Genomic DNA, 23,625 nt, shown 5'->3' on the forward strand with positions numbered 1-23,625 from the left:
GGAGTACTGCAGACAATTCCTAGCGGCGTTCAGGCTTGGGGACGAAGGGTGGACACATTTCGCTTCGCGCCTTAGGAGCTACCTGTTGTACTACGCGAAGTCACGTGACGTCGATAATTTTGAGGATTTCGTCGAGTTGGTCGTAGCGGATCAGCTGAAAACGGTTATCAGTCCCGCGGCGTACGATTACGTTAAGATACAAGAAGGAAGCGGATGGGGAAAGGCGGCAGAAATTGCCGAGATGGTAAATGCTTTTGAGGAAGCGAGAGGAATTGGTGCTGCAACTGGAGCTCGAGCTCCACAGTCGCCGAACGCTGGACGACTGCAGCCACAAACGGAAGGAACCGCAAACGCGAGCGCAAGGGACGCGCCTAAAGAACCTCACAGAAGAGGACAAATCGGTCGGAGCCCAAACGACTTAAGATGTTTTATATGTGAAGGGCCGCATTACGCACGAAATTGCCCGCAGGGACAGACAGAGGGCAGGTGCGTTCAAGCTGCAGTAAACGTAGCCACCGTATCAGCAGCAACGGATCAGGCCGGGACTGCCACGGTCTGCGACACGTTGGACAATGGAACGCGGGAATACAGGGCCAACTGCACGACCGCGAACGGAGCAAAACACATATCCGCCTTGCAGATTGTGGAACTGCGCAGCGGAAGCACCCCCGTACAAGCTGTTGTAGATTCAGGAACTGAACTAACAGTGATGAGATCTAGCTTATTCCCAAATGAAAGTGCGGAAGCCATGGAAACTGTAACGCTGGTATCGGCATTCGGCCAAAAAGTCCAAGCAAAATCGGGGACGGTGCCGCTTAGTATGAGTGGGAAAGAAAATAACCACAAAGGCGCCGAAGGGTCATGTTGCGTACACTGCGCTTTTACGGAGGAGCTAGCTGAGGGTACAGATTGCCTTCTTGCGGGAGGAGCATGGGAACTCCTGACCTCGGGTGCGCTGACTAGCGTAGGAGGTAGACCAGCAAGAGAAGCCAATATGTCTAATGTCCCAGTGGCGGTGAAGGCCGCAGAGTCAGACGAGGCCGCCCAGAGAGCGACAGAGGCAAAACCGCGAACAACCACAGCCAGGGGGACGCACGCGAAACGTAGGGGTCATAACTCAGAGGTGACAGACAGCGCGTCGTGCCGCGGGGAGAGAATACGGGGGCTCGTACTTCCGCAGGCCGCCTCCAAAAGACGGCCGGAGAAACTGACCACTGACAGTGGTACCGTGGTATCATGTCCTAAGACCATACTCCGACAGTCCAGTAAAAATATGCCGCGGGGTCGACACGGTAGTATCGAAGTACTGCCGCGGTTCCCATACCGCCGTAGGAAGCGATGGAAAGCAAAACATGACACAACACCACCGTAGAGCACATATAGGGCAGGACCGCAGCGCAGACACACTATATGTACAGAGTAGTGTGATGCAGTGACTTTATCTAGGATTGTGGACCCTGGAGTGATGCTGACGGTCTCCTATGATCTGCCGCATTTTGTGTGTTTGTGTGTGATATATTTTTGAGTAGTTGTAAGGTCGGTCGCACCGCAAGTTGGTTTGACTGTGACAGCGCAAAACGCCCTGTCACATTCTTGTGGCGGGAGGTGTAAAGATGGAACTTGCTGCGCGACAGAAATGCCGGGTTTCTTTTATATTTTTTACCTCTATGTGCCCCCGCGCTTTCGGAGAACACGGCCGGACACTTTGAAGATGCCACCCTCGTTCCTAGCACGTATGGTGTCTAGATAATGCTCCTAGAGTCTGGAGAGAAGACACGGGGGATCGGGTTACCGTGAGGGGTTCTTCCAATAGTTGTGTGTAGCAAACAGGAAGCTATAAATCTCAGAGTTCGGGGATGGTTTGGATAGGCGAGTTAACGTTTGGACGAGGTGTATTGTTTTTGTATTATTTTCGTCAAGCGGGTAACTTAAGTCGTACAAAGGGAAGGGCAGCATTGGGGACTGGAAAACAACGCCATGAGCAGCAGGGTTGAAAGAAAGAAGGGGACTTGGCGAACGGGACTCCGAGGCGAACGGACGTCTCAGGACGAACGTCTTGACTGTGTCTTGTAAATATCATCGTGTTAATAAACCCGTCGTGGAGTGACTGAGACGTTGTCCGATTTCATCATCGAACGCAACTGGCTACGGCAAGCAGTGGGATCAGAAGAAAACATCGAACCAACAACTTCGCTCTCTCCTACGAAGTTTTACTACGTTCAGAGGAAGGAAAGAGATATCAGCAACTTATAGCATCTGCTTACCGTACACTTTCAGCTCTTTTTCAGCCCTGATCGTTTGGAATGATGGTGCGTCCGCTGAAACCTCGCAGCGGTACGTGCCTTCCGTGTTCAGGTCCGTCTTCTTCAGAAGAAGGTTTCCCACAGTTGTACGTGAGCTCTGGAATTCAAATTTGATATTCAGTTTTGACGTTTTTAAGAATGAAAACGGAATCTGAGATTGTGACCACTGCTAATGCACAACCATAAATCAGTTAGCACATGTTTTATAAATACAGCCAAAAGGATTTATCAAGCAAAGCACCCGTCAGCCTGACGTGCTTGCTGTTTCTGGAAGGAACCATCCACAAAATGCTAAGTTGATAAGTAAATTAAAAAAATGTGGAGAAATTGAATTCGGCACCCGACCAATTCTGCAACTGCAAAAAAAATAAAGAAAAGTAAATAAAAAATTGAAAAAAAGAAAAGAAAAATAGAATCAAGAGAAACGCGTCGTTATACGCGCACCTATCAAAACGAAGCCTCGGGGTCACAAAATGCACATTTCTCTTTCATCTTCCTTGTCCTTGAAACACCCCACGCATCTCTATCCAAATCAAGTGTTTGTTTATTTATTTATTTATTTTCAGAGATCATAGTCCTACGCACGCAAGGATGGCTTTGCGAGATGCAGATTAGCCAGCGTTGGCGTGGCAAGACGCTGGTAGAGTCAACGATGGATTTAAAATAGGACGCTTATACTTGTGCTTCCGGCTGCTCCGGGACTAAAAATTGCTGCCATTGATTACCCTGCTTACATAAGTACAAGCTGAAATGTACACACTTTCCTGCAACACGGACACCCGCAGAACTGAAAATATCAAACTCAAAGCCATGGCACTTAAGGAGACATCCATTAGGGGTGCTGTCCTCATAGTTGGCTATAGGGCTGCATGTCACTGAAGTTGAGCACCCCGCTATGAAAACGACGTTGTAAAATCCACGAGTCTATTTCATTACAAACAAGGCAAAACGGTATATCGTATTTTCTTTTTTCTCCTGTTATTCGAAAGGGATATTAGGAGAAAAAGAAAAGCGGAATCGTACACCAAGGTACACTCTTTGGCTGCAAGATTTTACTCATGAGCGGAATCGTCCTGGCTTCGTTTAGCGGCTTTCTCCCCTCAAATTATTGCCATCTGCCTTCATTCCCTGACAGCTAATACAGAATTTTCGAAAGTCAGACCCATGCGTTTTGGAGCCCCAAAGAAGTAGCGTCGTAGCCACTATGCATGCCCAGAACTAGCGCCTCGGGGTTTGAGTGGCCACCCTATATTTCGAAAACAGCGTGGGGTCCCAAAACTAGCTTGCGGCGCCCTTGCGGCAGATAGAATCTGCTCGTGACGTCTTGAAACAACTGAAAAAAAAAAAAAAAAGAAGAAAGAAAAGAAAAATGCTGTTTCATGATGCCATTTATTCTTCTTCAAACAACGCAAGATACCTGGAAAGGGGGTTGCTTATGTCCTTTTCTTTTGTGAGTCTCCGTTGTTTGTCCCCACGAACTCTGTGTTATGAAAACCCTGTTCGAAAACCCGTGCATGGGGAGAGGACACCGAGCGCATCACAGCGTTTGCATTTTTGGGTGCCTTATTCTAAAACGCTCTATTGCCTTATCGATACCGAAAACAAGAGCTCAATTGACACAATAATGAGTTTCATAACTCAGCGGAGGTCACTTAGCTATTGAGTTACAAGTTTTCACCTTCGCTCGTCTGTTATCCGGACTTTGCAGCAACTCATTCCTTCTCTTCCCATCGTTATATCGAATATGAATGACGCTCTCATGCACCCAAGCGCTAATCACTAAATAAGTTTAAAAACGCTGTTTCTTGGATGGGCAGTTTAGAAGCCAACCGCAACGAATTCTCGTTCCCATGCAACGCTATCTCTAAAATGCCCCCCTTTTAAAAGTCTACCGCAAGGGGAAGGCTAATCATCCGTTTCCTCCCATGGCTTGAGAGACTTCCGTCGGATCGTCTGTACGTCTTTTGTTTTATTACGATTTTGTTCGCTTTTCTCCTCCCCCCCTCCTTCAACTACGAAAGTGAGAATGAATCATTTGTTCGCCGAGCTGGACAAGTTAAGCGCGGCTGTCACGTGACGTGATTTATGACCGGCGGATTCATGCGGGTTTGTGTCGCTGAACTGTGACGATTATTACGATTTGGCCTTCTCCATTTTCTGCTTGTTTTCGGTTCGAATGACGGACGTAAATGCGTGAGATGGTGGCGTCGTTGCTTTCGGAACATGATTAAAAGTATGCGGGTAGCTTTTCGTGAAGGGACGCTCGCCTTCGCCCACATCGATTCCGAAACTATGGGGACATTTTATTCCTCGCTCATCACCGAGCATGGCATCGAAAATTCCGTGCGAATTACTGGCGCAATTTTTCAGCAATTTCGTGAAATAAAGCGCAAGAGAACCGCCGGATGTTGAGAGTATGGCGGGATTTCCTCTCTGGAAAAACAAGGAAACTTCGTACTGTAACCGACCAATGATGGCACGCTTTTGACAAAGATGAGCCGCTTGAGCGGCGGTCGTCTGAAAGGCACGAGCAGACGAGCTGGGAAAAAATCGTCTGCGAAGCAAGGCTGTCGGCTGCGTGCTCCCCTCAAATTGGCGTACAAAAAGTACGTCACCGTGACGTCCTTGCCACTGGGGCTCCCCCAACAGCAGAGGCAATGCCTACATAAAAAAGACGTTTATTTGCCTCACAGAGTGCGAAACGCAAAGGTCCTGAACCCATGGGCGCCGTCACGGAGCGCAAAGGGGGCCGTTGCCCCCCCCCCCCCCCGGATTCAAGAAACGTATGTTTTTTTGTTTTGTTTTGTTTTTTTGCCAAGACTCTCCCCCCTGGAAAAAAATCTCTGCGGCGCCTATGCCTGGGCCGTTCTTGGGCACTAAATGAATCATTATTGTTATTATTTAATGTATATGCACTTTTCGGGAGAGAAATTGGCCGAAGACTGTCGAACAATGTCAAATATTGTGGCACCTGTTCCATACACACGTTTCCGGAGGTGACAGTCACTTTGACAGAAGCATTGGAGCATAATATTGTAGAGCTTCCTTCTGTCGTGCAAGACCGTTTTGTAGAAAGCGTATAGGATAAGTACGAGGACGGTGGACAGTTGCTCGAGTGACGGAATCTCGGTACAGCCGTGTAACACGTCATGAGAGCGTGTGTTCGATAATCACAAGAAGTGATTGTCGAGCAGGAATGTCGAAAGGCGGGGACAGGGGCGCTTCCACTCGCAGCCCATACTACGGGGGCCTCGCCCTCCCCCCCCCCCCCATTTCGTGTATACGAATTGGGCAGAGCGTGTCCTATTCCACCCTATGCAACATCATTTTCCGGAATCTGCTTGTTAATTTGTACGAATTTTGCGTACTACAGGTAACATTCTGACTTGTTTTTCATTTGTTCTGTTTGGGCAACTGGAAGGTACTCAATATATTAGAGGCAGTCTGCAGGGCGCCTGGAATGTCCATTACGCCCTTTCTGTCGTATATAAAAGTTTTTAACGCACCAATCCTTGAGTCTTCACCTGAATCTTATCCTAGCATTTCTCGCAGCGCAAATGCTGGTCGATCCATTGGTGGATTCGACGGAAATGCGTTAGCATTAAAACTTGAAAACCCTTTGGGAACTCCGCTTCAGAACGGTGCACAATCCTTCGACTCTTCACAAACGCTACACGGCCCTTCACGCGAACCTAAACAACCTTAACGCAAGACAGCATCCTCAGTCAAACGAGCCTTTCGGGCTTCCTCAGATTCAGGTTGGCGGCGCCGTCTCGCAGACAGCCTTCTTTCGCCGCCGCCCCTCCGCACAGCTCATGGCGCACCCACGCACACAAGTGTAAACCTGTCGACCACAACAGCTGCAGCCGCGCCCAGCTCCGCGATCTCCACGCGCCCTCTCTTTTTCTCATTCCCTCTCCACTCACCGCGCATGCGCGCCGCACCGTGACTACAGACAGACCACGCCGTCGCTGCTACATCGCATAAATTCGGAGCTGAAGTTCTGTGTTCCGTCTACGCTACCGCGCTCTGTCCAGGCGTTTTTACACCGGTGTCGGTTGAATATGCCTTATGGCCGTCATCTTCTACATGAAATTGGAAGAGCCGTCTCATCAAATTGTTCGGTTGTGCAACGGTGGAGGATAGTGAATAACATTGGGGTATGTGAATAAATAAACACGTTCAAATCACGTTTGGTAGTTTGGGACATTCAATAGACGCCTTCGCGCGGCGTCCCGTGACGTATAACTGGGGACGTGAGGTGCCTGTTACAGATTATCGAGATGTCGCAGATCTGGGAGGACCCATACCTCATTACAGTTTAATCTCTTTATTCCTCACGTGTCAACGCTTGTCGTAATGGCACCTCTTCAGTCAATTCCAGACGCTAATAGTGAGTTTTAGTGCACCGTACGCTATCGTCTATGCGTATCTAAGGGATAGCGTTGGTGGCTCTTCGCACGCGCAAAACATACAGAATGCTTCGCAGTGCGCAGAACCACCAAATACTATCCCTCACATACGCAAAGACAATAGCGTACGACGCACTAAAAGTCACTAGTATGTCAAGCACGTGCCCATTGCAACTGTACTATATGGGGTACACTGGGACCTAATATACAGGGTGTTTCACCTAAAGTGATAAAAAATTCTAACTGGAGACGTACTCGCCGGAGGATTGTGGGACTTTCGGCAATTACCTTCTGGGAACTTTTACCACCATTTAGGAAGGATTTGGACAATTTTCAATTGAGGGAAATTTTTTTGACAATTGAACTTTGAAAATTGCCAAGCGAACCTCACTTTTTGGTACTGAAATATTAAGTCATCCACGGATAACCGCAGACCCAACAAAAACTATGCAATGCACAGTATTGCAAGTGCTATCGCCTAAGTTGTTTTCTAGCAGCTCCCGCCCAACACAAAAAACGATTCAACAATGAAACTGAGCTTAAAGTAAATGGACGATGTCGCTCGTCCAGAGCGGTATCCTAATACCTCTTACGCAACATAAAGGTCCTTTGAACATTGTGGATCCATGCTTCTGAGAGTGCCTCTGCAGAAGAGTAAAGACGTGATTGAAAAAGTAGACAGAAAAACACAAAATGTGCAACGCTGTAAAATACATTACCGAGAACGATTCGCGTCTACGCCAATACCTGTGGGTACCATGAAGATCAATAGAACGGCATGCATAGCACATAAGACTTCATTCTCCTTCACGCGCTGAACGTTACAAAGCGTTCTGCCAAAATTGCAAGGAGGAAAGTTCAAAAGAGCCCTTTAAACGAGCGAACATTTCAAAAGCAGAAATCGATCTGAGCACAAGGAAAGAAGTGTCCCTCCCCCGCACCCACCGTTAACGCGATATACATTGCATTTTACATACTTTCCAAACCCAAGCCCTTTGTTTCCCACCAGCGGGTGAAGCGTGCAGCTTTAAATACACTGGATCGCTTCCTTTGTGACCCAAATTATCTTCCTCGACGGCCAGGGTCGTTTATTAATTTCTTTACTCTCTTGCTTAACGAACATCTCCCTTTTCTCTTGCTTCCTCCTCGGTCTCTCCCCTAATCCCCAGCAAGTGTTTCAATATCAGTACCACGCAGCAAGCGCTCTCCCTCCCTTTTCCGTTTACAACATTTCGTTCTCCTCTGGTGTGCCACCTGTTTCTTCGCACAGGTCTTTGTTATGATTATTTTTTACACCAACGGTCTTTGTCTTGGTATGTTGTAGTCTTGGGTATCCGACTATGCTGATCGAGAAACTTTTTTTTCTTTCTTTCTTTCTTTCTTTCTCCGTACCATCTACCTTTCGCTCGTCGCTTAGGTCCTCAAGTAGTTACATCATTATGTTTTCCTCTTATTTTGCTGCATATAAATTGAATCTGTTTCGTGCACGTCTCAACGTAATCAGTGTGTTGTGAAAAGCGTACGAGCGGAGTAATTTCCTCATTTCTTCGGCAACATTTTATTTCTTTGCTACAGTGTTCTAGTAGAAGTGCTTTCATCTCTTTATTTTTTCTGCTCGTCTTTAGCTATGGATAAACTATGCTCACCATATGCAGAGGTCGTACGAGCGATTGCGAAGGCGAATGCAAAAGCGACAACACAAGGCAATAGCACAGCGTCGTAATGAGCATGCAGCGTGTGTGATTAAATACTCAGATAGTACAGCATGTGTGTCTTGTATCTTTACATAGTGTACGTATGTGGCACTGAACTGAGATAATTAAAGCTCTGAATTTGCTTTTTCCGTTCGGTGTCTGCAGGATTGCAATGCGTGGCACGTGCGCTGGGAGCACTGAGCCTTTGTTCCTCCACTCTGTATTCTGTCTGTTAAAGGTGTCAGTAAGAAATGCCTAGATAAATGACTCAGGATGCCGATGATAATTATGATATTTTATTCCGTCTTCTAACATACCCTCTTCTGTTTTATCTTGTGCTCTGTTCAATATGCTTTGTAAAGAAGAATAGCAACACGTCCACCTCCTTATGCAATATTCCCCATAGAGAGTCCTTAATTAAGGTACAAATAAATTGGATAAAATGATAGTGAACGTAGAATATATGATTAACAATAGAAATTTCAAACTTACATGCATTCTATACAGTCTATACATTCACGCGGGAAACTCTATTCAACAACAGTATCCTTCACTGCCCTGACACGACCGTCCACAACAAAACGCATCACAAAGAATAAAAAGAAGAAGAGAAGCCTCAGGGAAATGTTCGCATTGCACATTATATTTTAACAAACATCTGCAACCATCGACGCACCTAAACCTCTTGCACTTCCCTGTCGTCCAGGCGCAAGCATTACGGCGCGTCCCGGTCGGTCTATTTACCTTTCTTAGCACACATTCTATCCTCATATCGTCTTGCGGAAAAATATCAAGGCGGTTGACGAAGGCAGGACGCGTTCCGGGTACACAACATGACTTATCTCCGTTACGCCCGAGGCCATCATACAGTGGACGTCATCTGGTGACACTCCCGAATAAGATGGGGAATTCGGGAGTGATGAACGAGTAACTTCGCCTTCGCGTTATCAAGGCCGCGCTCCGTTCTGACTGCTGTACACAGTCAAGCATTCCCCTAAGGGAGTGGGACGATGGAAACCTGGTCTGATGATATAAACGAGTCCCAACGGATGGAAAAATGAGCCTAAACGTCCCATGCGGATCAATACGTCCCTTCCTATATCCATTACGCGTCCCCTCGTGGTGGAGTTTTCGTTATTATTGTTACTTTATATATATATATATATATATATTGGTTGATTTCTGCTTCTGGGATGATGTGGTAAGGGCTGAGCTGAGCGGTTGCGCTTTTGGGCCAGGGAGATTCCCTGTAAGTCATTACTCAACATCTGCTTTCCTTTGAGCCGCATTAAGATAGTGTGGCGTCTACAGGGCGATTTCATTAATGAGATTCGTGTAGCTGATCTGAATTTGCCACGGCTGTAAACCAGGAATCATGCCGTGAGAAAGAGTTAGGTGCCAGGATGATCGTGGTATATTGAACCGGCGTTACTAACGCGGAACCGAAGTTATACGCAAATCACCAAGCAGGTGTCTGATGCACACCTGCAGTCCGACGCCACAGTTGGCAGAAAATATATGGATCATTGTAACCGAAATGTGGTTCATATTTTAGGACGCCTATAGATGAACGAGAGACTGAGAGTGGAATACTGCAACAGAAAATGGATGTAATTAATGGAAAGATGGGAATGAATGCTGCTCTCATACGATCGTGTACAAAAACAGCGGCTCAGCCGACCGTATAATTAATATGTAGACAAATTCTACAATAAGTCTAGGAGGAATCTAACGAGAGCGCTAGTGCAAGCAAGTTGGATACGAGCTACAAAGGACATGGCGGGAAGAACGACGAGGGACGAAAAACACAGACACGTAACACGGCTGTCTTCATAAACCCAGTTGTTAGAAGACGGTCGCCTTATGTGTCTGTATTTTGCGTCCCTCGGCTGAACTAGCCGATTTTGCTGAAGTCCAAGGACATTGGTGGTGGTGGTGGTGATTTCCCGTTGCTGGCCTCACTCATGTCAAAGACGACTGTACTCGAGACCACTTTCAACGACACCAGTCGAGGTAAGCCTCAAAAATTATTTCCAGGATTGGATCGGCAATAAGCTGGAGCAGAAAATCTCACTCGGCTTAGATAACAGCGGCACAGAAACAACAGCCGTGTGAGCCTTCCAGCACGACAAGTTTAAGACAAAAATGACCCAAATCACCCCGTTATCGATCTATTACACGCACGATATGTTTCCAAATCTATATGTAAGAGCAGCATTTCAAAGCGAGCAATTTCAATCTCAACCTCGATCCAGTACAGTGTCGTTGGAAAGTGCTGCGCTCTACGACCGCGAACGGGTGGACGGAACACCTTTATATTTCGCTTTTTGTTCATTTATTTCTTCCATAATATTTGAGAGGTGTACGGACGGACCACTAGACGTCCCGTTTAACAAGAGTCTCCTATACACGAAATATATTACAATTTCCGAATCTATTGTCGTATCCCGCCATTTGAACCGTAACAGCATATCCTGTAGGGAAGGCATAACACAAAGCGGAGAAAATACCCAAAAGAATGAAATGCAAAGCGTGACAACTAAGATAAGCGCAGATTTGAGGCGAGAGGTTCTTGTACGGGTGCATAAGTGCAGAAATTTTCTCCTACAAAGGCCTACAAAGGCCTTTATAGATAACTTCCCGTGCCTCAGACAATAATGAACCGCAATCATATAACTCAATCAAATAAATTGTTCTGTAAACTACTGAACTCATTTCACTTCATTCAGGCTTATTAATTTCATTTACTTGATTTGTCATTATCAATGACCTAATGTCTTACACGTAATAGGGTAGGGTGCTGCACCCCAGGAGTGAGGCACCCCATGTCATTGTCATCATCCATTTGATGTTTCAAAGTAATTCGCTTCCACATAAATCATCTTAAGCTCCAAAGATTGTGGACAAATATCTTCGCTTTGAAATTGAAGGAAGGAACGAGGAGACAACCTTCATTGGCAAAGATCAGAAGAGAACTGATTCACGTTTATTCGCGCCAGCTCCCGCCTGGCGGAAGCAGTGTGGCGATGGCACTAGGGCCGCCACAGTAGCCCCCCATCTAGCGAGCAGGCGAAGCGATGGAGCGGATGGTTTCGAGGACTGGTGCCCAGCGGACTTGACGGCGCAGCTTGGCAGGATCAGAGTCCGGAGAGGGAATCGACAATGGAAAGTAGGTTGTAGCGGGAAGTATGGACGACTCCATATAGGCAGGCTTCAGCCGATCGATGGAAATCTGGTCGCGTTTCCCGTTGATGAGGAGGGTGTTAAATTTTGGTGTGCGACTCACGACGGGGTAAGGGCCGTTGTAGGGTGGTTGGAGCGGCTTGCGTACGCTATCGATACGTACGAACACGTGTAACAAGGTTAGGTCATGAGCGCCTTCTACGTAATTCAAGCGTTGGGGAGTGGGTCAGTTCCTGTAGAATATGCAGCCGTCGAGACTGCCCAAGGTTAGGTCAGGAGAGCCTTTTACATATTTCATACGTTGGGGAGTGGGTCAGTTCCGTGCAGGTACGGAGGTCCTGATGGACGAACGGCTTGGCCGAAGGGCCGTGGCGGGGAGACACGGCCACTATGGTGTCGAAGATGGTCCGAAGACGGCTGACATAGTCTGTAGCGTCCGGCACACCTGAGGTCTTGCTGGGGGATATAAAGTCGCCGCGAAGCCGGAGCGTAGTTCCGTACACGAGTTCGGATGACGTGCACCCCAGGTCAGGCTTGCTAGCGGAGCGAAGGCCAAGAAGGACGACTGGGAGGGCCTCCGTCCAAGAGGCCGGGTCAGGTTGCGCCTTGAGGGCAGTCTTCAGCTGGCGGTGGAACCTCTCTACCAAGCCATTTGCCGCTGGGTGGTAGGCAGTCGTGCGGATTCGGTGCGTACCCAGTAGAGTGGTCAGGGCAGCAAAAAGCGCTGACTCAAACTGCCGTCCGCGGTCAGTGGTCACGGTGGACGGAATTCCAAAACGGGCAATCCACTAGGCCTAGGGCCGCCACAAAATAAAGTATTCAATATATATGCATAAAATTTAGTAAACTGCGACATTTCCTTGAGTCCCAGGAAGGAGTACAGCCGAAATACAGAGAAGTGCAAAAGACGAGACTCATCAAACCCCCTTACAGCAGGTTATGAATCTCGTCCAGTCTACTTCTCCGTGTAGTCGCAACTTTACCCTCCCCGTCACGATAACTGTTAGTCATTTCGACAGTCAAGTTACACTCCCGGAGACAGCATATCCAGGCTCCAACAGCTCCGCATAGAGCCCATAGTTTGAGATAATTCACACAACACTGGGCACACGACCAATGAAATTGCGACGTGGTGGATATTATGCACAACCAGTCGGCCAATCAGGAGCCTCCATGTCTGGCTGGCTTTTCGGTCGGTCCTGGCTACCATCGACTTCTACTGGATTTCAGAACTGCCGCCGTTACTCGGTATTCAAAATAACTAAAGAAATTTTGGGGTAAAATAAATATTTATTTGGTACAAAGCCATAATTCAAAGATCTGATACATGGGTGCACTGCGCGTACAAAGCCCACTGCGTTGCTGACACACTGGGACAAAGTTCGAACATGAAGCAGAACGAACACACCGTTGAATTCCTAATACCGAGCCAGTCTCATGAGTGCGTACCATTTCATGATGAGCATCTTCTTTCGCTGCCTGCGGTGCATCCATTATAGCGAAGCGAGCCAGTCTGTGTGGCTGGTCTTCCGCTCTGATGCCAATACATAGCGAAGCGAAAAGCTTGGGTGTGGCACGTAATCCTGTCTTTGTTGACAGTCCTCGAAATCCAACGGCGCCCGAACTTGTTCTTCACGCTCCAACTCATGAAGCATCCCGGTACCGCAGTTGACAAATTGTTCGTGGGATAATACTTGCGTCCAGAAACAGCACAACATGCGTAGACTCACAATAACGCACGAATAAACCCGCGAACATATTTCTGCAAACTGTTCTGTCGATTGCCACCACCGAACACAGGAGGACGACATGCCGGTCATGCCGACATTTCGAAACTATGCTGAAACGGCCGACACGCTGTACGCACATGCGCGCGTACAAAATGCGATTTCAAGGTGGTGGTGGCGATGTTGAAAGGGCTTGCCGTTGTCGGCCTCACGTATGTGGGCAACGTCACGACTGACGCCCTGGGGAAATGTGCGTCCTGGGCCGACTTCTAGGGGAACTGTGCCGACATATGTCTGAAAGCGTCTGAGGAAAACCCAGGAAAAACCCCAGACAGCACAGCCGGCACCGGGATTCGAACCCGTGCGATTTCAAAACGTTCTCGACCAATCGGAGCGCGCGCACAGTCTAGGCCAATGGGCTTGCAACATGGTATATGGGCGCAGTGGTACATATTCTACAGCCGCGTCCGCTGGTACCTGAGGAGGACTGGCATATCTTTCACGTTTCCCAAAAGAAGTGTAAACGCTACGCCATATAAGAATGATCTAAGTGGAAAATAATTTCCGCTGGCAGAAGAGCTCGATATGTTGTGTTTTTACTTAACTTAGAGTGTGCATGTTAAGCTGTAGAATGCCATGAAGATGACTACGTAATGTAGAGCCTGAAATTCCAGAAGAACTAGAAACAGAAGCTGTGGAGGAAGGGGAGCGGATAATCAAGGAAGCTCGTAATAGCGTGGACAGCATAAATAATGGCGAATTTCACTGGCGTTACTGTGCGCGTAAAATTGGTCCTTGCAGCGCAACGTGAGTGGGTACTATCAAACAAGGGCATACATGGAAATCAGAGAGCAGATGCTCAACCAAGCGAGCCACAAAAGTTCCTCCTACTCTGCCAGCCATTCCAAGTAACATTCAAGCTCGAAATTCCATTAACCATCACGTATGGCGCTTTCACCCTGACCAAGGAACACGTAAGAACACGGCCCCACCCATCTGCATCACGAGGGGCTTCACTAGAGAAGGAATGTCTCTACTAATGAACCTCTTTCACTTACGTGTCGTATCCTAGCGGCTCTCCAACGAATCATGCTCGGCGCGCGTCAAAACAAATCCACGTGAGTAGCACAAAGCACTAAAACTGGTCCGGAGTGGGGCCGACAAGGTCGCGCCATTCGTGCGGTCTCCCCACTGGTCCCCACTTCTGTCGTCCCCATAGTGCGCCATCTAGTGAAGACGGAGAGAATCCTCTCCGGCGACTCAAGGTCATACGCATGCGCATAGGCCATTGTGAAAAAGGTCAATGAGACTGCGAATTAGAAGCGCCAAAACAAAGGAAGTCTTCTACCTCACAGGCTGCCCATGTGAAACTGCGATAAACCTCATTAGATAGACGTACGCGTTCGAAAACGAAAGAAAAAAGTCCCCTCATAATTTCTTTGTTCTGAACTTTTTCGATAAGCACCGAGCGAAAAAAAGAGAGAGAGAGAGACAGAGAGAAAATCCGAAGAGCACTTTTTTGACATCATTTTGATTGTGCACTGTCAATTTCGGTTCTGTTTTCAGAGGGCATGTAACGCAGCCCAGGGCAAAGCAGCGCAGGATCACTGTCGTCATTTTCGGATAACACTTACGTGTTTTGTGGATTCTCTCTGTGAGTATAGTGAACTTTTGCGAGGTGGTTCGTCCGCAGGACTCGTGGACATTTGAAAGCATTCCTTCACCTGTTCACCATAGCCTTCAGGGCAAAGGCAAACAGTCTGCAAGTACAGCAAAGTATCACACGGCTTTCCATGCCTCACGAGGCATGCGCTACCGAAGTAGGCATGTGCGTCATGCGACGAAACTTGTTTCAATCTCGAAATGTGCATAGCAAACCATGTAATGCGGTAGCAGAAGAACACGGGCAAAAGACTAGGGTACGTGCACCCCAAATGTCAGTAGAGACCTTTAGGACGTTCATTTCCTCCGAACGAAACGACTGACTCTCTCGAGCACAACGCATGTGCTTTACGAATCTGCGAGCGAGTTGTTCGGAAGTGCGATTTCGCTCGAACGACCTTGTCGCTCTGAATCGCTTCATTGTATTCGGCGTGCACGACCGATTGACGTCGGCAAACATGATTGCGGCGATCACTAGTGGTGGGAGCGCAGCCGCCTGCTTCCCCGACCTCCACCTCCTAGCTACTTCTCAGAAGAAGGAAAAGTTTACTGTCATGATCAGTACATGTTACAGTTTGATTTACAGTTGAAATCATCCGTGGGCAGTTGTCGGCTGCAACCCCTACTGCGATCCCGCAAAATTGCAAAACGTGGCGAATTCTGCGAACAAGCTGGCACGCAGAGGTAGAGCGGTGCGGTGCGTCAACGTACCGACATCCTCCTAAAAGTCTTCTGAAAGCAGGACATGGAAAACTGGAAAAAAATAAGTACAAGAAATTGTTGAACTTTCCACTTTGTAGTGCAGAAATGCATCAACCTCTCAATAGAACTTCTTTCCGTTAGGCTGCGGCACCAAAACCTCCAGATCTGAAGGGAAGACCTCGAACTTGGCAAGACTGGCGCCACCTTAACAAGATTTCGGAATGAACGATTCATACTATTCTACAAAAGGCCGCTTCAACTCGCTTATCCGTTACATTTCCTATGGGTGGAGTCAGTCGTTTCGTTCGGGAAAGAACGAGTCACCGAGACTCTCTAATGTCGGTAAAGGATCGACCCATTCCCATCGGAACGTTTCCTCGCCCAGTGATATCGACTCAGAGCGACACCGCGCTTCAAGTCGCTGTCGCTGGATACGAAATGCTCCCTGTCGTGAAAATTCTGGTGGAACTTAGTTGTTTCCTAAGAGGCCACACCAGTCACGGAGCAACTCCGATTCACGATTTTCCCGATTCTAGATGGCGCCACGCTCGCCGTGCCTTATCACGCCGTTCGCCTCCGACGCCGAAATAATCCCCATTGTGCACGGCTGAGGTCGCGAGTTTAAGGCAGCACGCTGAATTTCGCTGTTTGTCGAGAGGTCAAGTGTCGGACTTTGATACAAAAGGTCCGCAATTCGATTCCAGGCATTTTGCTTGTCTCCTATTACTATATGAGGCAGCTCCTTCCTATGTGAGTGCTTTGTTGTTTTTATTTTGTTGATATATATTTACGTTATAATTATTGTTTTCACAAGTGACTGGCGTCCGTACTGACTGATTATGGAATTTTAGTTGCTCTTCGTATTGTTGTACTAGTGCGTACTTACTGTATGCCGACGTACGAGTACAAGTGTGATCGGATAGCACGGATGGTAATATGGGCAATACACACAGATGGTATTATAAATGAATGTTGCAACACTGAGTCTGAGCACTAGTCGACTGCCAATTAAGAAATCAGGAAATGGCCACGGAAAGGTTACTTCATATGCAATCAAGCCCGAAATGCCGGTATCTCGGAGGGTCTCAACTGGATATACCAGCGGCTGTAAATTAGGCTATAAACGTTGCCTGCACACAGGGCTTACAATGCCAGTGTGGCAAATCTAGTGCTCGAAACAGTATACTTTTTTTTTCTGCACTCGCTTACACGCAATTTACCTTAATAATACCTCTATTATTCATGCAAGAATGACATTTTTGTATGTATATTTCTGGTAAGTAAGTGTTATCAACTATCTGAATTCATTTTCAAGGCGTTGGTGCAAAATACTTTCAAAATTGCCGTCGACTATAAAAATTTCAAACTTCCGTCGAAAATAGACTGCTTATTATTACCCGGAAACTTCAGTAACATATTTGAAAGACTCCTTTCACCCGGCTCTAGGACATTTCGGTACAAGACGTTTCGGTACACGGACATTTCGGTGCATGGACATCTCGGTACACGAACGTTTCGGTGCACGGGCATCTCGGTACAAGAATTGTCGAGTAGAGAAAATGTTTGCACGCCAGTTCGTCGTCATTAGAAGTTCCAGCTTTCGTGATAAATTAACGGAATACCCAGTTGGAGAAGGGGATATATATTGGAATTTTTTCGACAATGTAGATTCGAGGCTGAGGCAGCGGGCCTATAGAAAGCAGCAACACGCAATTTTCAAAGACTCTATTATAATAATCGGGAGTACTGTTGTCTCTGGTCAATTTTTGTGTCGACCGGGATCGTCGCTGGTACTCATGCAAGCTCTCGAGTAAATTAATGTTATATTCCTGATACAAGGAGCACGACCTTTTTTTTCTTCGTTTTCGGGCTTATGAGCGCAGCTTCCGAACTATGCCAATACATTCGGTTTAGAACAGCAACCGCTTCGATTCGAAATTCCAATGTAGTTTTCCACATTCGGTTGGCTTTTCTTCTTTCTTGTTTAGCAATGCTGTAGGCGCATCTCGGGCCCAAGCAGTTACATGGTAACATACAATCAAACTGATATAAAGCTAACAAACACAGTAACCTGACTCACAAAAAAACAACATATAACCCCCATAAATCACGCACATGGTAACAAACAAGAATAAACAGTAAAAAAAAAAAACATGAAGAAGAAGGAAAGCCCCTTTGCCAACAAATATTTTATCTCGTTGACAAAGCTTGGAAGAGATCAGAGGAACACAACAGCTGGTGGAGGGGCATTCCACTCCTCGACAGTTTTGAAAAAAAAAGAAGAAGAAGAAGGAGAGATAATTCGAATCGAATGCAGAAGTATTTGCTTATTCAATATTCGAAAAATCGTAATATTCGCACAGCCCTATTAAGCGCACTCACTGCAAGATGCGCAGAGAATTTCTAAAAGACGACAATAGTTCCGGAAAAGTAGCCGTATTCGTTCGTAAATATGACTGTGTTACATAATTGATTGAATAGTCCATTTGTTTCCTTCCTCCAGAGAAACGGTCATGCCAAAAATAAATTTCGGAGCAGAGATAAGTTTATAAGTAAATTTTAAAAATTTTGAGAAATTTGGACTCGGAGCAGGGAGTTATTGTTCGCAGCGTTCTCCGCCTAGTATTTCTTCATATGCATAGCAACAACAACAACTTTATTTTGAGATGGAAAGTGGGGAGATTCATCGCCATCATATGCATAGCATTTGGTACGTTATAAGTAGAAATGAGTGTAGGTGTTTTCAACTCATCAAATAACTTCGGTGTTTGCTAACATCTCGGTAGGATAATTTATTCCGCACGGGAAACGGAGAAAAGGTTCCGAAGAAAACGCCAACGGAGATAATATCCCCGGAGAAAAGGTCCCCTCAAAAGTCCGTCCCATGGAGCTACACTTTATCGCTCGTAACTCAAATCAGTGACTATTAGAGCGCAAATGTTCATGTCACTTTTTACAGTTGACATGGTCTTGTACTTGAGCGCTTGAAGCCACGATTATATTCCCAACCTATGGGGCTGATGAAAAGAGTTCTGCACGAATGTAGCAAGTAGGTTGAAGAGTAATTTAAAAAAAAAAAAGCAGCGTGGAATTTTCAGCTACCGAGCATGTAAAGGGGGAACTGTATTGTAGCGGTGACTACCTCGACACTCAGGAACTCGACACCACAGATTTTTCGGCGACTTATTTTTAGACTGTTTACTTCAGCGTCATCTAACCGGACCTATGTTCGCTTCCTAATTTTGGCTGGTAGCTATCTATACGCTGAACCAGGTCCTAACGGCCAGAAAACCAAGGACACTGCCCTGTCAGGTATATTGGCCACTGCCACAAAGAGCATCATGAGTCATCCTGAAATGCCTGGATCAGCTTTGACGTGCATCATCCGAAACGCATGCATTTGTACGAATATTCTTGGCGATTCTAATATAAACAAACTGTCATTTTAACGAGTATGACACGCATAAGATTGACGTGTGGACGGAATGATTTTACCATTTTATCCTACACCCCCTCGTACGTGAGAATCTGTGTATAGGGTGCCGAGCTTTCATAGCAAGTACAATGCAATATCTGTCTATGTATATTATTACGATGATTTATATGTTTATACATATATATATATATATATATATATATGAATGTATAACTGAGTACAGATGGACGCGAAAACAAATAGACTACAAGTAATGAAGAGACTTGGGAGGCCGTATAAGGGTTAAAATCACCCCGGGACCCGGGGTTAAAAAGGACCCCGGCGTTCTCTCAACAGTTCGCAACCTAAATTCCTAATTCTCTCAGAATACATACACTCTTTTGTATCTCTTTCAGACTCCCCGGTTGGTCACCCCAGGAAATCATTGCCCTCCGGCGAAGAACTTGACTGCCTATGATTCATTGTACCCCTTTACCTTTGTTTGACAAAGCACGTGTGCTGCCCTCTCTCCTTGTACATATTCCCCTCTCATTCTTTGCAATTGTCTTGCGTCACCATAGTATCCCATTCCTGTTGAAGACAGCGCTGCTGTCGAAACGTCGAATACCCCCTCTTAGTTTTTAATAAAGTCCCCCTTTTATTCCTTATCCTGTAGAAGCACCGTCTCCACTTCTGATCTTTATTGAATACCTTTATTTTTCGTGGTCAACCGCATTCGTTTATTTCAACTTATATATATATATATATATATATATATATATTCTATATATAGTTGAAATAAATGGGAGACAGAAGACAGAAGTAGGGGAAGTAACAAAAAAAGGGTTTATTAAAACTTAAAAATCATGAAAGTTAGGGAGAATGTCTACGTTACGGCGGAAGCTCCGCCTTCTTCGGGACAAAAGAGCTCAATGTGGCCACGAGGCTGATAAGGGGCTTGAGAATGACGTGATCGGTTGGGGGAAATTCCCGCCACCTGGCGGTTGTCAATTGGGGAAATTCCAGAGCGTTTCTGTGTCAGGTCCAGGAGTGGGGTCATCGTCCTTGTGGGTCAGTGGGGACCTTGATCTGGCTGAAACGAGTATACGAGTATAACGAGTATAGAAGTTCAAAAAAAGACGCGGAAACAGATTTTAGGGCAGTTACAAACACTAGTTTATTACATAGGGAGACGTTAAACAGTAAAATGGGCAAGGGGTCGACGTTTCGACAGTGGCACTGTCTTCGTCAGGACAAAATATGCGTAGGTGGTTACAGGTTACTTAAATAGGCTTGGTACATGACGTCATAATCGGTACGGGGATGCCACAGGCGTTTGTCAGTGAGTCAGATTCGGGAATATTCCACAAGGTCAAGTCCGGGTGGTGATGTCATTCGCCGTAGGTCACCGTCCGCTTTGGGGAAAATTCCTGGGCAGGGTGAGGGCTGCTTAACTTTGCTGAAAAAAAAAAAGAAACAATAGAAAAGAAACGAAAAGTGTAGCTCATCTAGGCTGCCAGATTTCTTACCATTGAAAGTGCTCCCAGATCTTCGTTAATGGTTGATTGGAATTTGTAAATGAGATACGCGTTGTCCCCTGTACCAATCTAAGCTAAAATTTGACTGGAGAATGAAAAGTGACACAATATTTAGTGAGTGACCTGGTTGTTTGAAATGGCGAGAGACCGGGAGGTTTTGGCTTTTTTGTAACGTCAGATCGGTGGTTGTTGAACCTGATCCGAAATAAGGTTTTAGTCTGACCTACTTATTGTGCTTGGCACATGCCGCACTGAATGACATAAATGACGTTAGATGAATTACAGTCGAAGTCGCCATTAATTTTGACGGAAAAATTGGAATTAGTGCTTTTAAGTACTTGGGTGCTTTGCATTAATTTGCATATTTGGCACCTGCGACCATCCCACGAATTTGACGATAAGGACTACTTGCGAGTTCATGGCACGGCTATGGGTACAAAAATGGCACCTAACTATGCAAATATTTTTATGGGAGCTCTAGAGGGGGAATTTCTGTCTAAGCGCATAAAGAAGCCCACGCTTTACAAGCGGTTCCTCGACGACATCTTCATGATGTGGCCACACTCAGAAGATGACCTAATCACATTTACCTGTGACTTTAACCAAGCACATCCGGCCATCAAGTTCACCCATTCTTATTCCCCTTTAACTGTTAACTTCCTCGATGTCCAAGTAAAGTTAACCAACGGGGTCTTGTCCACAAACCTGTTCCGTAAACCTACGGACGCTCAACGGTATCTAGCATTTAACAGTTGTCACCCGCGTCATGCTAAACTTGCCATCCCTTACAGCCAAGCACTTCGATACAGGCGCATCTGTTCGAGTGACAATGACTTGGACAGAAACCTAGCTGAACTGAGGGAAACATTCATCGGTCGTCAATATCCACCCAGCTTAGTTGACTACGCACTAAACAAAGCCCGCAAAGCTGATCGCAAAGCCATGTTCCAAAACCGCAAACGCATGTTAGATAATGGTTCCGTAAACCTCATCTTAACATTTAGCAGCACTATTCCAAGCGTTAACAGTATACTAAACTGCCACCATAGTATCCTTCTCCAATAGGAGCGCATCGGACAAATTTTCCCTCAGCCACCGCGAGTAACCTACAGGCGCGCGCGCAACCTGCACGATAATCTAGTTAGCTGTAAGGTTATCCACGCAGCGCATCCAGGAAACGGCTACCACCCGTGTGCACCCGTGCGATGGTCGCAGGTGCCAAATATGCAAATTAATGCAAAGCACCCAAGTACTTAAAAGCACTAATTCCAATTTTTCCGTCAAAATTAATGGCGACTTCGACTGTAATTCATCTAACGTCATTTATGTCATTCAGTGCGGCATGTGCCAAGCACAATAAGTAGGTCAGACTAAAACCTCATTTCGGATCAGGTTCAACAACCACCGATCTGACGTTACAAAAAAGCCAAAACCTCCCGGTCTCTCGCCATTTCAAACAACCAGGTCACTCACTAAATATTGTGTCACTTTTCATTCTCCAGTCAAATTTTAGCTTAGATTGGTACAGGGGACAACGCGTATCTCATTTACAAATTCCAATCAACCATTAACGAAGATCTGGGAGCACTTTCAATGGTAAGAAATCTGGCAGCCTAGATGAGCTACACTTTTCGTTTCTTTTCTATTGTTTCTTTTTTTTTTTTCAGCAAAGTTAAGCAGCCCTCACCCTGCCCAGGAATTTTCCCCAAAGCGGACAGTGACCTACGGCGAATGACATCACCACCCGGACTTGACCTTGTGGAATATTCCCGAATCTGACTCACTGACAAACGCCTGTGGCATCCCCGTACCGATTATGACGTCATGTACCAAGCCTATTTAAGTAACCTGTAACCACCTACGCATATTTTGTCCTGACGAAGACAGTGCCACTGTCGAAACGTCGACCCCTTGCCCATTTTACTGTTTAACGTCTCCCTATGTAATAAACTAGTGTTTGTAACTGCCCTAAAATCTGTTTCCGCGTCTTTTTTTGAACTTCTATATATATATATATATATATATATATATAGAATATATATATATATAAGTTGAAATAAACGAATGCGGTTGACCACGAAAAATAAAGGTATTCAATAAAGATCAGAAGTGGAGACGGTGCTTCTACAGGATAAGGAATAAAAGGGGGACTTTATTAAAAACTAAGAGGGGGTATTCGACGTTTCGACAGCAGCGCTGTCTTCAACAGGAATGGGATACTATGGTGACGCAAGACAATTGCAAAGAATGAGAGGGGAATATGTACAAGGAGAGAGGGCAGCACACGTGCTTAGTCAAACAAAGGTAAAGGGGTACAATGAATCATAGGCAGTCAAGTTCTTCGCCGGAGGGCAATGATTTCCTGGGGTGACCAACCGGGGAGTCTGAAAGAGATACAAAAGAGTGTATGTATTCTGAGAGAATTGGGAATTTAGGTTGCGAACTGTTGAGAGGACGCCGGGGTCCTCGTTGATCTGGCTTTTAAATTTGTAGATCAGGAACGATTCTCTTTGTTCTCTAAGGCGTTGGGATGGAAAACCCGATTGCAGAACGAAAATGGCTATGTCGTTAATTGAGTGGCCGGGTTTACTAAAATGTCGAGACACTGGCAGATTAGGTTTCTTTGATACGTCGGACCTGTGGTTGTTGAATCGGATTCGGAAGGATGTAGCTGTTTGACCGATATATTGGGCCTTGCACTCATTACATTGAAGGAGATAAAGGACGTTAGAAGAGTTGCAGTTAAATAGACCATTAATTTTTGTGCGATAGTTAGAATTTGTGCTTTCTACTCTGGTAGCAGTTTGCATTAATTTACAGATCTGGCATCTGCGTCCGTTGCATGGTTGACAACCGTTGTGTTCCGAGGACTTGTTTAACTTAGCGTTCACAAGTCTGTCTTGGATGTTCCTTGCTCGACGATAAGTAACGCGGGGTGGTTCCGGTGGTTCCGCGTTACTTATCGTCGAGCAAAGGAACATCCAAGACA

General features: G+C 46.1%; 1 protein-coding gene across 1 annotated transcript in view; it reads right to left on the reverse strand.

Annotated features, from left to right (window-relative positions):
• The window catches only part of LOC135385466 (kin of IRRE-like protein 3), a 403,730-nt gene that overhangs the window by 117,537 nt on the left and 262,568 nt on the right, over window positions 1-23,625 (reverse strand). Inside the window, exon 3 of the mRNA XM_064614796.1 lies at window positions 2,265-2,400. Within this exon, the coding sequence (XP_064470866.1) occupies window positions 2,265-2,400 (136 nt within the window). The remainder of the gene's footprint in view (window positions 1-2,264; window positions 2,401-23,625) is intronic.

The sequence above is a fragment of the Ornithodoros turicata genome, chromosome 2, assembly GCF_037126465.1.
Source record: "Ornithodoros turicata isolate Travis chromosome 2, ASM3712646v1, whole genome shotgun sequence".
Taxonomy (NCBI): domain Eukaryota; kingdom Metazoa; phylum Arthropoda; class Arachnida; order Ixodida; family Argasidae; genus Ornithodoros; species Ornithodoros turicata.